This window comes from Phocoena phocoena, chromosome 5 (genome assembly GCF_963924675.1).
Source record: "Phocoena phocoena chromosome 5, mPhoPho1.1, whole genome shotgun sequence".
Classification (NCBI taxonomy): domain Eukaryota; kingdom Metazoa; phylum Chordata; class Mammalia; order Artiodactyla; family Phocoenidae; genus Phocoena; species Phocoena phocoena.
In genome coordinates this window covers 101502210-101520434 of record NC_089223.1, presented here as the reverse complement: position 1 = coordinate 101520434, position 18225 = coordinate 101502210, and the positions used below count along the sequence as shown (strand labels likewise).

The 18225-nt window shown below is 48.2% G+C and overlaps 1 protein-coding gene across 2 annotated transcripts in view; it reads right to left on the bottom strand.

Annotated features, from left to right (window-relative positions):
• Positions 1-12474: 12474 nt before the first annotated feature.
• The window catches only part of WDR1 (WD repeat domain 1), a 39368-nt gene continuing 33617 nt past the window's right edge, over positions 12475-18225 (bottom strand). For both annotated transcript variants that reach the window (XM_065877167.1, XM_065877168.1), the window contains 4 exons: positions 17808-17918; positions 16493-16666; positions 14548-14692; positions 12475-12852 (listed from right to left, as the gene is read on the bottom strand). In XM_065877167.1, the coding sequence (XP_065733239.1) occupies positions 12746-12852; positions 14548-14692; positions 16493-16666; positions 17808-17918 (537 nt within the window). In that variant the 3' untranslated portion in view covers positions 12475-12745. The remainder of the gene's footprint in view (positions 12853-14547; positions 14693-16492; positions 16667-17807; positions 17919-18225) is intronic.

Genomic DNA, 18225 nt, shown 5'->3' with positions numbered 1-18225 from the left:
ATAAGCAAAATAGCCTTACATATTCTAGACACTTGGCGAATGTCACCTGCCTGTTTTTGTTAATAATGCTGAACGTGGGATTATGACACATGGAGAGAAGAGGACAGAATCAAAAATCATACACAGACTGATTATGCCTTTAAAATACATATGTGCCCACTCAGAAGTAGAAGGATGGAAACAGCTTTTTTTTTTTTAATTTTTAAATTTATTTATTTATGGCTGTGTTGGGTCTTCGTTTCTGTGCGAGGCCTTTCTCTAGTTGCGGCAAGCGGGGGCCACTCTTCATCGCGTTGCACGGGCCTCTCACTATCGCGGCCTCCTTTGTTGCGGAGCACAGGCTCCAGACACGCAGGCTCAGTAGTTGTGGCTCATGGGCCTAGTTGCTCTGCGGCATGTGGGATCTTCCAGACCGGGGCTCAAACCCGTGTCCCCTGCATTGGCAGGCAGATTCTCAACCACTGCGCCACCAGGGAAGCCCCAAAACAGCTGGTTTTAATTTTTAATTTTTTAAAAAAAGCAGAGAAGAGTTGCTGGTCTGTATTTCCCTGAGAGTGTGGCTTCTGCCTGGGGTAGAGACCGTGACACTCTTGTTCACAGGATCCTAGTACCCGACCTTAAGAAGGGAGAAATCTCACGCCAACCTTATTCCCTAGTGAGAGCAGAAGTCTTGTAATAATTCCAAGCCAGATGGGAAATGGAGTGTGGTGTGCTCTGGGGGACAAAGCACCATCTGTGGACCATCTATACAGCCCACATCACTGGCAGTCAACCTTCAATGGGCATTCACACCACCAGGGATACAAAATGCAGATTCTCACGTACCCATACTGAGAGATTCTGATTTGGTAAGTCTGGAATGAGGCTGGAAGTGTGTGTGTGTGTGTGTGTGTGTGTGTGTGTGTGTGTGTGTGTGAAACATATAGTAAAGTTTGTAAATCTTAAGCATAGGGCTCGATTCATATGTATATACCTATGAATGTATGGTATGTACGTAACCGTAGTATACCATAGGTAAATTCCATATAGGTCTCTATCTACCGATCGATTGATTGATTGACCGATCAGTCTATCTACCTATACGTAGGTATATACCTGTATAATCACTATTCAGATCAAGATACAGGACAGTTTCAACACCACAGATGCCCTTACCCACCTCCGCAGAAGGTAACCATTATTCCAACTTCTGTCAACTCAGATTCACCTGTGCTTGAACTTCCTATAAAGGGAACCACGTAGGACTCCCTCTTTTGTGTCTAGGTTATTCCATTCAACATCATGTTTATGAGTCTGTATCGGTAGTTCGTTGAATTTTATTGCTGAATATGGATAAGCCACAATATATTCTTTGTTGTCCTGTTGGTGGGCATCCGGGTTCATCTCAGTTTGGGGCTCTTTTGAACAGCACTGCTCAAATGTTCCTATCCATTCTTTTGTTAGACATACACGCTCCATTCTCTTGTATGTACTTAGGAGTGGGATTGATGGGCTACAGGGTGGGTATGTGTTTAATTTTGGTAGACACTGCCACACAGTGTAATCCACATTTGTATAAGGAATTTCTGATGCAGCTGGTCTTGGACCACACTGAAAAACACTACTTCGTTGAAAGCCCTATTTTGTGAGCAAACATATTCCCTTTATCTCACCTTTCCTTGGGGTATAAGTGCGAACAAACGTGCTTACATTGAGATACCAGCTAGGTGATTTGGAGAAGGGGAGAGAATGAGAAATTAATACCAGCCCTTAGCACTGCCTGGGGACAAATATTTGCAATTTACTCTTTTGCCCAAGAGAGAGAAGCTGAGAACAGGGATGTTTGATGGGGTTGGGAAGGTGAGAAGTCAGGTCACTTTGCCTCATCAACTGAGCCCCCTCCCACCCCAGCCATGAGCTAGAATCAGGTCCGTTCATTTGCTGGTGAAAAGGTATCTGCTTGGGACCTTGGGTTATCCCTGTGGGGAGCGACTGTCTCTTTTGCTCATTTTAAACAACTGCAAAGGGGTTTCCTCCGTTCTGATAGCCAGCCCATGGCTCTTAACCAAAGAATAGCTTGCAGGAGATGAAAGAGATGGCATTCCTCTCGCTGCGCCCAGCGTGTTGGATCTGACAACAAAGGCCAACTGTCCTTTTCGGATGACACAGACCCAGCCAGCTCCTCTGAGGTCAGGAGACCAAAAACCAGGGCTTCTTGCTGGCAGAGGCTGAAGAAGGGCTGTCCTGGAGTGTTGACTATGCGTGGCTTCCTTGGTCCCTCCACCAGGAGACAATTTTCCTTCCCTGTTTCAGTGCCTCCAGCAGGTCGGCCCCACCTCCGAGATGTGATCTCAAGCTGCTCTCTGCTGTTCTTAGCCAAACACTACAACCAGGGGCTCAGAGACCAGAGGCAGCAGGGCTCCCGAGATGGGAGAAGGCTGGGATGTGGTGGGAAAGGAACCAGGCTCTGTACATCCAGGATCTCATAAAGCCGGAGGGGTGGGCTAGAATCCTCACCCACCCCAGGCTGGATCTCACATCCCTTATTTAGACACCCATGGCACTCTGAGCATCCCCTACCACAACCCTCCTGCCCTGGATTCATTTGTCTAAACTCTCCCCCGCACACTCTGTAAATGGAGAGAAACAAGACAAACCACGTCTGTCTGATCTCAAGGCTGAGTGTGTTGCCTGGTACCTAACAGATGATTGATGAATAGTCAGTCAAATAAATGAGCGAATAAAAGGTTGAGTGGACTTTGAATGAATGAATGGAAAAGCCGAATACCTGATTCATGTTCTTTTTAAGGGAATTAAGCTATTAGGATCATGGAGTTGTAAACACTTCTACGTAACAACAAAACCCTAGCTCTTTCAAAATAAAAAGGGACCCTCAACAAGTGAAAGGCACGTACTATATTGTTGTTAACACTTTAACTTGCATCATTACCTAAAAAGATTTTCTAAGCTCTGCACCCCTACGTATCTTGTCTTTCAATAAACCTATGAGAACAACTTCTTATCTTCCCTCAGATTCTGCTTCCTGGTGGCTGCTAATTGGATGCAAATGGCCCCTGATTTTAGACAGGATTATGATAGCTAGGGGTACCTCAGAAAACAGCCGACTCACGGAAACCTAGGACTTAAGGCAACGATAGAAAAAAACCCCAGGGATTTTAATAGTAAAGAATATGAAGCTTATGCAGACGATGCGACCGACGAGGGATAAATTTCCAAAATATACAAACAGCTCATCCTACTCGATATCAAAAAAAAAACAACCCAATCAAAAGTTGGCCAGAAAATCTAAGTAGACATTTCTCCAGAGAAGACATACAGACCCATGAAAATATGTTCAACATAGCTAATTATTAGAGAAATGTAAATCAAAACCACAATGAGGTATCACCTCACACCAGTCAGAATGGCCATCATCAAAAAGTCTACAAATAATAAATGCTAGAGAGGGTGTGGAGAAAAGGGAACCCTCCTACACTGTTGGTGGGAATGTAAATTGGCACAGCCACTATGGAGAACAGTATGGGGGTTCCTTAAAAAACTAAAAATAGAGCTACCATATGATCCAGCAGTCTCACTCCTGGGCATATATCTGGAAAAAACTATAATTCAAAAAGATACATGCACCCCAGTATTCATTACAGCACTATTTACAATAGTCAAGACATGGAAACAACCTAAATGTCCATCGGCTGTTGAATGGATAAAGAAGATGTGGTGGGATGAATTGGGAGACTGGGATTGACGTAAATAAACTAATATGTATAAAATAAATAATAAGAACCTGCTGTAAAAAACTAAATTAAATTTAAAAAAAAGACTATGTGGTATATATACACAATGGAATACTACTCAGCCATAAAAAAGAATGAAATGTCATTTACAGCAGCATGGATGGACCTAGAGATTGTCAAACTAAGTGAAGTGAGTCAGACAGAGAAAGACAAACATCATATGATATCACTTAGATGTGGAATTAAAAAAAATGATACAAATGAACTTATTTACAGAACAGAAGTAGACTCACATAGAAAAGAAATTTATGGTTACCAAAGAGGAAAGGGGTAGGGAGAGGGATAAATTAGGAGTTTGGGATTAAAATACACACACTACTATATATAAAATAGATAACCAGCAAAGACCTACTGTATAGAATAGGGAATTATTGGGTGGGCCAAAAAGTGCCTTCTGTTTTTTAGTAAAGATAAAGGACACATTTTTCATTTTCATGAAGAACTTTATTGAACAACGTATTCACCCTTTTGTTCCACTACCTTCTGCCATTTTTCAGGCAACTTCATAATGCCATCTTCCCAAAACTTCTTATCTTTTTGAGCAAAGAACTGTTCCAGATGCCTTTTACAGTCTTGCAGGGAATTGAAATTTTTTCCATTAAGAGAATTTTGTAAAGACCGAAATAAATGGAAATCCAGAGGTGCAGTGTCTGGGGAAGATGGTGGATGAATCAGAACTTCCCAGCCAAACTGTAACAGTTTTTGCTTGGTCATCAAAGAAACATGTGGTCTTGCGTTATCCTGATGGAAGATTATGCGTTTTCTGTTGACTAATTCTGGACGCTTTCCATCGAGTGCTGCTATCAGTTGGTCTAATTGAGAGCAGTACTTGTTGGAATTAATCATTTGGTTTTCCGGAAGGAGCTCATAATGGAGGATTCCCTTCCAATCCCACCATATACAAAACATCACCTTCTCTGGATGAAGACTGGCCTTTGGTGTGGTTGCTGGTGGTTCATTTTGCTTGCCCCATGATCTCTTCCATTCCTCATTGTTGTACAGTATCCACTTTTCATTGCCCATCACAATTTGTTTTAAAAACAGAACATTTTCATTACGTCTCAGTAGAGAATCACATGCGGAAATACGGTCAAGAAAGTTTTTGTCTCTTAACTAACGTGGAACCCAAACATCAAAGCGATTCACATAACCAAGCTGGTGCAAGTGATTTTCAACACTTGATTTGGATATTTTGAGTATGTCGGCTCTCTCCCATGTGGTATAATGTTGATTGTTCTCAGTTAATGTCTCGATTTGATCACTATCATCAACTGGTTGGAGCATCATCCAGCGAGAAATCTCTGGCACGAAACTTCGCAAACCACTTCTGACACGTTCAATCAGCCACAGCACCTTCTCCATACATTGCACAAATCTTATTGTGCGTTTCAGTTGCGTTTTTACCTTTCTGGAAATAATAAAGCACAATATGCCGAAAATGTTGCTTTTTTTCTTCCATCTTCAATATTAAAAAGATTACACAAAAATTCACCAATTTTGATGTTTTTTTTTAAATGCATGCTGATATGACAGCTGTCACATACAATCTAACAAAATTGTTTCAGATGAAGTTAAAGACAACTAAGCACTCCTAGAACCATCTTATGGAAAAAAACGAACGAAACTTTTGGCCCACCCAATATATTCAAGATTTTGTAATAAACTATAATTGAACAGAATTATATATATATATTTATGTATAACTGAATCACTTTGTTGTACACCTGAAACTAACACAACATTGTAAATCAGCTATGTTTCAATAAAAATTAAAAAAAAAAAGACTGTGAAGTTTATAATAGCTTACCTCCATAGACAGAAGGAAGGAATGAATCCAAGGAAGAACATTGGATGATATTAAGCCCCGCCTTGGATATTTTCCAGGAATGTCACATCCTGAGTCCTGTTGGGCTTTCTGAAAGCATCCTCCACAGCCTCAAGGGACCACCTGCTCCAGGAAGCCCACCCTGATTTTCCTCCTCGAATTCCCCCTGGACTTCACGTGGGCTCCTCCTGGGGCACAGGTCACTATGTGTTGTATATTATCATTAATTGGATATTAATTTCGTGTCCTGCATTCACAACAATAAGTACCATTTATAGTTTGCTAACTGCCTTCTGTATCTACAATAATGTCTCATATTTATTGCGTTTACTGTGGGCTAAGCACTGACTTAGGGCTTTCCCTGGAGTAGCTCATGAGTAGCCCTATGAGATGTGTACCATTAGTATCCCCATTTTACTGATGTGGAAACTGACTCACAGTGTCATAGACACTGCTAATAGCCCCAATATGCATCCCATTCTTTTTTCTTTCTGAGAAGTCAGCTTAGGATAAACTGTGTTGTGGTAACAAAAAATGACATCTTAGTGGGTGGAATAAAAGTTTACTTCTTGTTCATACCACAGTCTGCTGCAAGTCTGGTGGTCTACCACCATCTAAGACAAGCCTTTCTGGAATATGTGGCTGCCAAGGTCAGTGCTGGGAAATAGAGATGGAGGATGAACACTGAACGGTCTCTGCCTGAAGTGCCCACACTCCCCCTCCTGGCCACAGGGCCCCAAATGAACTACAAGGAGACTGGAAACGTAAGGACCAACCCATATTTGGTGAAGCACAAAATGGCTCTGTCAGTTTTGTTCAGGGCAACCAAGTGTCCCACTAAGACACACGTTCCCCAGCTTTCCTTACACGGAGCAGTGGCCCAGTTCTGGTTCATGAGACCCAACTGGAAGGCAGCCGTCATTCTAGGAAGTCTTGCTTCCCTGATACAAGGACAACCTCTTCCTCCTCCATCTTTCTTCTTTAGCATCCTTCCTGGAATGCAGATATGACATTGGAGGGAGAGCTGCCTAAAAGAATATGAGGCAACAGCATGAGAATGAAAGACACAATTTAAAGATGGCAGAGCCAATGGGTGGGAGCTGGGACAGTGATGGTTTCCTGGAGGCATACACAGGACTGCCCCCTGTTACTCCCTGATTGCTCTGTCCTATCTAAGCATCTGAAAGCTGTTGCTAAGGGGGACAGTCACAGAGCCGGGGAGGGGAGGAACCAGGCCCTCTGGCTCCTGTTGGGTTTAGCCAATGGGAGGCACCAAGAGTACCCCACTCCCATTCTTGACTGGTACTAGTGCCTCCCCATGTGCCCTCAGGCCCAGCATCCTTCTGAGTGAGTTCCTGGGTGCTTCACCACCCCTTCATGATCTCCTTAGCCCCACTCACACCTCTCCAAATAGCCCTTCATTCAAGTATCTTCAATTAACCCTTTGAGCTGCCGTCCATTTCCAGCACACAAACAGGAAGGAACAGGCAGCTCACTGCTTCGAAGGCAGCCCATCCCACTGTAGACCCGCAGTTAGTCTCCCTGTGTCTTCTGCTCTTTGGTCTTCACTCTGCACTCTCACATATTAAAGAACTTCCAGGCAGATCCAATTTCAAGTCTATATTCTCCTCTCTGCAGGAGTTCAATCATTTGCCCCAAATTACCCAGCTGATAATTCTCTGTTGCAGCATCTGTTATGTGGGGATAACACCCACACACCACATAGGACCATTGTGAGAATTAAGCAAAGTAACAACATACGTAGCAAAAAAGTACAGGATGTCCAGTTACATTTAAATTTCAGATCGACAATGAATACTTTTTTAGTGTAAGTATGTCCACACAATATTTGGGATATACTTGTATTAAAAAATGAGATTGCTTATCTGAGATTCAGTTGTAACTGGGTCTTCTGTATTTTATCTGGTGAATAGCATATTGCCTGCCCTTTTCATCATCCCCAATAAATAGTAGTAGTTGATATTCTTCTTCTTAATCCTTTTCTTCCCCCAGCCCCTAACACAGTACCAGACACAATGCTCAAAAAACATCAACTTTATTTGAATAAAGAAATGAATGAGCAAATGGAGAAACTGAGAGCCAGGGAGGTGATTTGTTTGAGGTGAAAGTTGCCCAGCTGATACGTGAGAGAAAGGCGTGGAATTTGGGCATCCTTACTTCTGGTCCAGCATGCCTTCCTCCAAATCACGTGGTGGGACACAGTGAAGGAAACTGCCCAGCAGGGAGGAGATCCAGGGATGGCACTGAGTGGCTGGGCACGGGGTGCTACATTTCCCAGCCCCCACCCCCTACTCCAGCCATCCCGGTCCCTGCAGGTAGGTGTAGTCAGATGACTGTGTCCCCTTAAAATGGGAGTAGAAATTATGGGTGTGCAGGCCCTAAAGACCACCTGTGTGCCTCTTCCTATTGGAAGGTGAGACCAAAATGCAGAAGCCACTCGACCTCAACCAAGACAACAAGACAGGAGATTATGGGAGGACCCCAGGGAACAGACACACCCAAGGACCTAGGTTATTCATTTGGAATTCTTAAGTTCCGTGAGCCGGACAGCTTCCTTCCCAATAGTTAATGATGTTTCTGATAAGGCTGGTGATGATCTGAACAAATGTGATTTTTTGATATTGTACAAAATGTGTTAACATTGGAAAGCTCTGCACAAGTCATGGATCAGTATTTTTCAAATAGTTAAAGAATGTTACAAAATTATGCATGAATCAAAGATGCATTCAGAGTGGATTTTAAAATAACAAAGTACAAAAAGTTCATTGACAATGGTTTCAGATTCCACCCTGAAGATAACCTTTAAGAAATTTCCACTTGTCGAGTTTTGGTATGGTGTCAAAGAGGAATATCTGCAATTTTCTGAAAACGCCATTCAAATACTTGTCCCTTTTCCAACTGTGTATCAGTGCAAGGCCACGTTTTCTTCATAGACTTCAACTAAAAGATGTATTTTGTAGATTGGAGAAGCCAGACCTTAAAGACATTTTCCAAAATAAAAAACAATGTCATTCTTCTACTATTTTTATTTTCAGGTTTTGGAAAATATAATTATTTTTCTTAAAGGTGTGCTAACATGGAATGGGTTTATAATTGTTAATTTTAGATACATACATTAATAACTGTTTTTTTCCTTAGTGTTCAATTTCTAGTCCAGTATATATCGATACATATAATCCACATAATCAAAAGCTCTTTGGGGTCTCTAATAATTTTCAAGATTGTCAAGAGACCATAGGTCACTGCACTGGTTTATATCACAAGGGGGGTGGTACCCAGGCCTCAGAGGTCCAGGTAGGTGACGTGAAGCTGTATCAGGCTTAGGGTCACACACACACACTGGGTACAATCATATACAGCAGGACCCAAGACAGGCTTTTTCCAGCACAGGAATCACTTGGAGAAGTATTTTCATACCCAACTGTTGGTTGGTTTGGTGATCAATACAACGATGTTAATGCAGTGACCAGTGGTCAGCAGTAAACATGGAAACAATCTTTTGTAGCAGGGAACTCCTCTCTAGCACAGCCTCATATTCAGCACAGGGATGCACACAGACGCACTGTTCAAAAATTGACCAAACTGTTCAGATGCATGTTACCGACATGGTTGTTTAAGAAAGGCGGTGCTCCCAAAGAGGCCCATAGGAGTCAACATTCTTCTAGTTGAACTTCATCTCACCAACAAAGAGGAAGGCTTGGAGAGGATGGTGACTTGCCCCGAGGTCACACCATAAAGTGGCAGAGCTGGGACAGAATCCTAGATCGCTGACTTAGTTCAGCTTTCTCCCCACATTGCCTCTCTAGGGCAAGTACAAGTCTGTGCTCAGCCCTGAGCTGGCAAACTGAGCAGGATAGATGTGTGCCGCCCCTCCAGGTGTGGGTCCTTGCCAGGCATTGCTGATCGATTTCAGATCAAGCACGGTTCCAGGCAGCCTGGCAAGGTCCTGGGATCCTCGTAACTCTCCCAGACTACCAGAGCTGGCCTGCACCAGTGAGGAAATGACACTGGTGCACAAAGCTATCACCCCTGCCTTGTGTGGAGGGCAGGTCCCGGCTGGGTCACCCCTGTGGGCGCAGCTTTCCTGCCCCCCACTCCCCAAACAAGGAATGTGACCTGGGGCTTGGGCTGTGAGCACAGATCACCGGCAAGCTGTTAGCTCGCAAAGGCTGCGTTCTCTCTCCAAAGATAGAGAGAAGTGGCTTCTTTATTTCCACACAGTTTTCTTGTTAAGGTTTTTGAGTATAAATGCCTCCCTCCTTGAAATGGATGGCGTGTTGGGTGTACTCAAGCTCTTCTGTAAAAAACTCTAGTCTATGAGTGAAGGGACTGAGGGACGGAGGCAGCCCTAGGGCTGGCTGGTGAGCACGCTCCTCACCCCTCTCATGTTTTTTTTTTGCGGTACGCGGGCCTCTCACTGCTGTGGCCTCTCCCGTGCGGAGCACAGGCTCCAGATGTGGCCCAGCCACTCCGCGGCACGTGGGATCTTCCTGGACCGGGGCACGAACCCGTGTCCCCTGCATCGGCAGGCGGACTCCCAACCACTGTGCCACCAGGGAAGCCCCCAACACTTTTAAATTCTGATCCTAGTGTCTTTTTCATAACTGTGGTCAGTCTATATGCATTATTCTGAGTTTCTGGTCGTATATTTGGAAAATTTTCCCATGGTAAACATATAATTCCCATTTAAAAAATTACACCAAGCATCAAACATACTTACGTATCTTCTTGTCTGGCATGTGTTGAAGGTATTGGTGTCATTTGCCATATTTTAACATTTTATGGTGGTTTTTTTTTCCTCCTTCAATGTAGTTTTACAGTCAGGGACTTCCCGGGTGGTGCAGTGGTTAAGAATCCACCTGCCAACGCAGGGGACACGGGTTCGATACCTGGTCCGGGAAGATCCCACACGCCGTGGAGCAACTAAGCCCATGGGCCACAACTACTGAGCCTGCTCTCTAGAGCCCGTGCTCCGCAACAAGAGAAGCCACTGCAATGAGAAGCCTGTGCACAGCAATGAAGAGCAGCCCTGCTTGCTCCAACTAGACAAAGCCTGCACGCAGCAATGAAGACCCAATGCAGCCAAAAATAAATAAATTAAAAAAAAAAGTCAAATGTACCAATATTTTCTCCTTGACCATTTTTGTCATTTTTAGAAACACTCAGGTTTGTGTGACTATACAAGGTTGCATGTTTTCTTCCAGCACTCTTAAACTCCATGATTTAAATTTCAAAACTTGGATCTACTTTTAGATCTTGCATCTGGTGTAAGGACAAAACAAGTAATCCTACTTTTTCAGATTGTTAACCAGTTTTCTCCAGAGTTTACTGAATAGCTATTTCCCCACTGATGTGAAAGGTACCTGGCCCCAGTCCAAACACACACAGGACACAAAGCACAGTCCTGTACTTTGTGTCCTGTGGTGGCCCCAACTTCTTTTCCATTTTTAGCTTCTTTTTATATATGAACTATAGAGGCAATAAGAGAACAGAAGGGGGAAAATTTTTATCGGGACTGCAAATTTATAGACGTCTTTATGATGTTATCTTTCTAGCCAAGCATAAGATAGTCTTACTTTTTTTTTTTTTTGGCGGTACGCGGGCCTCTCACTGTTGTGGCCTCTCCCGTTGCGGAGCACAGGCTCCGGACACACAGGCTCAGCGGCAATGGCTCATGGGCCCAGCCGCTCCGTGGCATGTGGGATCTTCCCGGACTGGGGCATGAACCCGTTTTCCCTGCATCGGCAGGTGGACTCTCAACCACTGTGCGACCAGGGAAGCCCAGTCTTACCATTATTAATTTGAATGCTTGGGAATTTAGTTTTTTTCAACATCGGAATGCATGCTATTCCTTATTTTCGAAGGCAGTACCAGAAAAGTCACTAACTGCCACAGGACTTGAGAATCAGGCAGGATGGATCAATCTCACCTGGTCCAGCGCTGGATCAATCTCACCTGGTCCAGCGCTTTCAGTTCACAAATCTAGGCGCAGAGAAGTGTGATGGCCCAGGTCACACAGTGATTGGGGAGTCAGGATGGGAGGGGACCCCTAGGTCCCATGCCTTCCCGAACCATCCCCTGAGGCTGCAGGCTGGTGAGATACCCAAGCCATGGGGTTCCAAGCAGCTTCCCAGTCCCCCGCCCCCACGTGTCCCTGTCACACAAAGTCAGCGACCCACAATGAAGAGAAAAGGTATTTAATTATTTCTCCATCTAAACTCTTAAAGCGCTGAAAGTGTTTTCACAAGTGCCAGCATTTTACCAGTGATTCCGACATTCGCAAAGAAACTCCAAATCACCGTGCTTTATACTTATTTTAATTTCTGCACTGGAAAAGAAAAGGAAGGTGTAAATGAGAACAGGTTAGTTTACAGTGACTCCATCTTTGCTTTTAAATTAATCTTTGCTCTTGGGAACAGAGGGGGATAGAAAGACAGGAAAACATCAAAGCACGAGAGCGAACCGGTGACCAGGATGCCTCCCCGTCCTGCTAACTAGGGATCTAAAAGCCTAGAGGCAGCGCCGTAAACACTGAGAGACATCAGTTAAGATACATTAAAAAAAAAAAAAATCCCCACGATTCCATTCTCAAAATGAAGCACAGAAACTGACAGTGAAACACGGGTTCCATGTGCGCCCATTGGCCCTGAACGAGCGCCACTTGCTCTACAGCATCCGCCCTGCCGGCCAGGAAGGACCCGCAGGTGGGGAGTGGGAGGGGATGCAACCCCCCCCCCCCCCCCCCGGAGCCACAGGCGGGTCTGTGTGCTTTGGAGGCTCTGCCTCTGGAATGTTCTGCGCGGGCAGGCGGTGGGTTTGAGTCACGCGCCACACGTGGTTGAAGTGCTCACTTTATTTTCCATGTGCAAACTGTCACCGTCTAAAGCTTTCAGAAGGACTTGTACAGACAGCATCACCCTGCGAGCGGGGCAGGCGGGCAGGCGGGGAGGAGGCAGGGTCCTCCCAGGGGGCGGGGCCGAGGGCGGGCACGAGGTGAGGCCCCTCCCCCAGGGGCAGGGTGGGGGCGGGGCAAGGGCGGGACACAGAAGTGACTGTGGAGCTGCGTTCAACCCAAGTCCCTGATTCCGTTGGTCCCGAGGAGGGCTCCTCAGTAGGCGATTGTCCACTCTTTGACAGAGGCGTCGTGGGAGGTCGTGACCAGCGTGTGCTCGTCCAGCCAGGCCAGGCTGCTCACGTGGTGGAGCCGGTGCGCATCTGGGGAGAAAGAACATGCGTTCTGAGCCAAACCCAGGAGCTCTGCTCCCACAGGTACCTCAGACCAGAAGACGGGAAACCCGGGCCGAGATCACCCACAGGGCCACCGAGAAACCCAGCAGGATCCTGGTCAACCAGACTCCTTTCCTCTTCTCAGTGGGGAGCATCTGGGTAATGGGAGGGGAAGCAGGTGTTCTCAGCCCCCCACCACTGACACTCCCTGACCAGCAGCGATCCTGGCTGCAGCTCCCAGCGCCAGCACAGTCCTGACAACCACAAACGCCCCTTGGAGGCAAAACTGCCCCTCCCCACAGGGGGTGAACAAGTCTTTCTATGCATAAAGCAACAATGTACAGACAATACACAAACAGTGCACAGTATATCTGTGGTGTTAAAATGGGAAGATGAGGAATAAAACGTTGAGAAACACAAGGCTGGGGTACCTGTGCACACAACAGCCCGACCTCAGGCCAATGCACGTCCAGTGACCTGTGACCCCACGGCCCAGACAAGGACCGGACTTTCCACCCTCTACCCTGCGAGCTCTTGCTGCCTCTTGAACTTGCTCGAGTCTGAGTCTTACTACAAAACTGCTGCTTTCTGTGGAGACCAGGATGGCCCATCTGAGTCTGCTCTGTCCCCACCTCCATCCTGGACCAACCGCCTTCCCAACCACTTGGGGTCAGCTTGCTGGTCCCCTCCCTCCCCGTGCTGGGCATGGTAAAAAGGTCTGTGGAGCTGAAACAGAACAATTTTTGAATAGGAAAGGATCCCACTTACATTCAAGACAAAAGGCTGCCTGCCAGGTAAAGAATGGATGGAAAGGGACCAGAGCCCGTGTGAGGTGGTGACACGGGAACAGGAGATCTAAGATCCACCCTGGATGGGTAGGGTCCCCACCAGGGCCATGAGCCAGATGTGACTACAGTGCCCCTGAAGTGAGCTACTGCCACATGTGGAAATATGTTGGGTTAAATAAAACTTACTATTAATAATTTCACCTGTTTCTGTTTTAAATGTGGCTGCTAGGAAAACGTCAAGTCCACGTGTGGTTCTTGTTATACTTCTATTGGACATTATTGTCCTAGAGTGAGAACCCAGTTATGAGTTTATATTGAAGGGAGGTGGGGTGGGTGGGAGAAAGCAGGTATTACAGTCTGAATGTTTGTGTCCCCCCAGAATTCCTAAATTAGAAATCTAATGTCCAAGGTGACAGTGTAGGAGGTGGGGCCTTTGGGAGGCGCCTACCTAGGTCACAAGTGGGATGAGCGCTCTTATACAAGAGGCCCTTTCCACCACGTGAGGACACTTGACGAGAAGTCTGTGACCTGGAAGAGGACCCTTTCCCGGCCAAGCTAACACCCAATCCTCGACTTCAGCCTCCGCAACCGTGAGCAGTAGACTTCTGTGCTTTAGGGGCTGCCTAGTCTGGGGTATTTTGTGACAGAGGCCCGAACAGACTAAGACAAAGGAGATGCCAGGAAAACCCTTTTACTCAGTGTGTGTCCCAGGTACCGAGACCACCTGCTTTCACGCTGGGCACACGGGCGTCCTCTGCCCAGACCAGCAGAGCTGATGTTTGCTGGAGCGCCAGGCTTCCATGAGGCCACCTCCCTGAAGCACAGAAGGGACTCTCGAGCCCTGGGGACACCTCTCCGGAGCTGCCTGGGGAGCCGAGGAGGGCGCGTGAATCACCTTGGATCTTGACCCTGGTCTCGGGGTCACTCAGGGTCCACACGTACACCATCATGTCCATGCCGCCTGAGGCGAAGTGCTCGTTGTCTGGAGACCAGGCCAGGCAGACGATCTTTGCATGGTGTCCATAGAAAACGTTATTCTCCTGGGTGCAGATTAAAAACAGGTGGCGGGTCAGGGTTCAGGCCAGAGTGAGTGGGCAGCACGTCACCTAACCTTCACGAGGGCCAGTGCTCATGAAACACTTTCTCTGTGCCTGGCTTCTGAAACTCTCACCAACTCACTGACTCCTCGTAACAACCCCAGGGTGCCCACTGCTTGAAGGCACAGAAAGGGGCAGCCCAAGATCAAACAGTAGCCACCGTGCCCTGCAGGACCCGGGACTCCAGGGCTGCCCTTGTAGCATCTATCACATGTGCCCAGTCGCCTGCACAGAGCTCTCAGCCTAGGGAGGGGACAGACAGAAGTGCAAGAATGGGAGGTGCGAGAAGGTCTCGCCTGGCGTGGACGGAGCTCTGTGCATATGCGGACGGAGGAGGGGGCTGCCCAGACACAGGCCCTCGCCCTGGAGGCTGGGTGGGGTGGGTGTGGCCTGCAGGCAAGCAGACGTGTCTACAGGAGCATGTGTCTACCGCATGTCCCAGCCTCGAGCCACTGCCTTACCCAGCGGTCAACATGACCAAAAATAACGCTTTCTGCTAAAGCTTTAGGAACGCTTTTACTTCAGAGCAGTCCATCTTATTCTTACTCCCTATATTAACCATGATCTTCTTCAAGGTTGCCTCTTCCATCTTTTGTTGATTCTACTCTGCAGATTACTTAGCACGCTGTAAACAAGGCTTGCTATATGCAAATGAAATTGCTTGAAGTGTGATAAACGCAGAATCTGATAAATGTGACACTGAGGTGGAAGGAGCCTCCTGGGACGTGAGTGTTCTTTATGTTAATGGAGGTGTGGGCGTAGTGCAGGTGCAGGCATATGCGCAGCGCTGGTGTATACTTATGTTCCCACTCATCCTTCATTATATGTAAATTTTACAGCCAAAGATAAAACTACTAAACTCTAGTTAATAATATGTAGGCTGATATATTATACAGATGCCTATAATTTACTTTAAATGCACTAAAATATTAGATTACTAGATGGATAACGTGACATAGTAAAATGGTAATGGCAGAATCTAGGTGGTAAATTCTTTTGACTCCGCTGTAGATTTCAAAACTGTCCTAAGTGTTGGAGGTTGCGGGGAGGGGGCCAGGCTGACTCCATGGGAAGGACTGGAGGACGCTCCACCTGCCCCACACCCTGTGGTCCAGTCACACCCAGCGGGTGGCCGAATCCCTCCAGAGTGCAGTCTTGTTTGTGAAATACGACCAACACTGCCCAACAGGGTTGGCTGGTGACACATGGGCACTCTCACACCTCACACGACAGTGTCCTTGGCTGTCCTGCTCAGAGCGGGATGAGCTTCCAGGGCCTTGGCAACCGGGTCCTCTCTCTCACCCATCCACCGCTAGGGAACACCCCCGCCCCCAAGTACAAGGCCACATCCGGACGACCAGCGCTCACACTTTATAGGACTTGAAGCAGCAGTGAGATTCAAGGGAAAAAAAAAAAATCCAGCCTAAGCTTTTTGACAGAAGAGAAAAATAAGGCTCCAGAAGTCACTGAACCAGGCCGCCAGGTGAGCCAACCAGCCCGATTCCACAGCAGCCTTGCTGCCGCCCAGGCCCCTAACTTTTGACAGCTGTTCTGTCTCGGGCCCACAAACTGCTGGACTGCAGGGTAAGTCTCCTTTTCCCACGTCATTCACGCTCTAGGAGCAACGAAGCTGCGTGTCCTGGGCACCCGCCCGGTCGGTGACGACCGGGGAGAGATGCCAGGGCCCCCTCCAGCCATCTGCGCTGCCCAGTGTGGAGACAGGGAGGGGGCCTGCCCGCTCACCGAGTAGCCGTCAGCAGTGCTGAAGACCGTGACCACTTTGCTGGCGTCGCACACGGCGAGGAAGGCGCCGTCATGGGAATACGCCAGGTCTGTCACAGGGCCCTTGGCCTCCAGGAGCTTGCCCTCCTCCTTCAGCGTGCTGCCCAGGATGGAGTATAGGCGGACGTTCCCATCCTGTGGGAGGACAGAGGGGCAGTGGGTCACTCCTGACACGTGAGTGCGTGTGCGCGCACACACACACACACACACACACACACAAACACACACTCCCCCGACGCCCTTCTTTTTGGAGGGAGGCACCAGGGTATCAGTAAGAAGCAGCGCCTTTCCTCTTAACCACTGCCCTGGCTCGGCCACCTGCCCACGTGCTGGCTCCTATGCCAGGAGAGCTGCTCCTTTGTCCCCCTGGTACCAGAGGGCAACTCCTACAGCCCTGCGGCAGCTCTCATGGTTGCACAGGCACAGTGGGCAGAGTTACATTAAGATAAGTTTAATTATTACATTAAAATTACATTAAAACGCAGAACCCCCCAATTGTGATTCTGCGTGTTTGGGGGCTCATGAGTCTGCTTTTTCCACAAAAACTCCAGCAAGTTCCAGCGCAGGCGTCCACAGGCCAAGCTCTGAGAAGCACCTGTACAAGAGTTACCTCTCCAACAAGGGCCCCTCATCTGCCCTGACTGTCCTCGGCCGGAGCCATCTGCCCCGTGCCCTGTATCCCACACCCGGCAGGTGCCCTCAGGCACCAGGCTCCTCTCCCTGCTCTGTCGAGCCCGGCTCCTAGCAAACGCCCCATCCTCGTAGGGTCCAGGCACCCCTCCTCGGGGGCCAGGAAATGAGGGGAAAGAGCAGGGGACAGAGGAGCCACCAGGATGCGGGCAACACGAAGTCAGACTCAAGGGGAACTGAAACCCTCAGGCTGGCACTCCACTTCATGGGTGTGAAGAATCTCCTGTCGCCTCCCTGAGCCCAGGGAGCCCAGCTCGGGACGCAACTCCTTTTACACGTGCTCCATACACGAGCTCCCCAGGCCAAGGCATCCCTGCCCTGTACCCGCACCCCAGCAGAGCCCGCCTCACTGCCTGGGACCCTTGGTGTCCCGGGAGGCTGCCGTGTCACCTGGGGCTGGCAGCCTGGGGGGAGGGTGGCCTCGCAGGGCAGCCCAGGGAGGCTCTCACTTGGGCGGCAGGAGGCACCCCAGCTGGCTCCCGCCGCCATCCCTCCTGCCCTGAGGCAGCCCGGCACTCACACAGCTCACAGCGCCCCCAGCCCGGCCACATACCCCAGGGCGGAGGGTGTGGGGACAGGGCCTTACCGCACCCCCGACGGCCACCGTCTCGCCACCCGGGTGCACAGCCACCACCTCGGGCTCATAGCCAGGGCTGTCGATGCTGAAGCACTTCCTCTGATCCTTCAGCAGGACGATCTGGGAAACACACAGGCAGCCGTCAGAGAGACGGCCCAGGCCCGACGGCCCAGGCCCGGGCTGGGCTCCATCTTCAACCTTTTGGGGGCCAGGCTGGGCTCCAGCCACACTAAGTGGGACTGGCCCCGGCCCTGTGGTGTTTCTCCCTCATCTGTAAATATGAATGGTGCTGTTATCGCCACCCGCACGGGCTTCGTCAAAAGCCACCTGACGCCTGAACTTTGGTTCCGCCAACTCTACGTCGAGTGTAATAAGTGATCTTTGCTGAGCCGAGTTCTCACGGGTTCAAGAGGACGCAGCCCTCGGA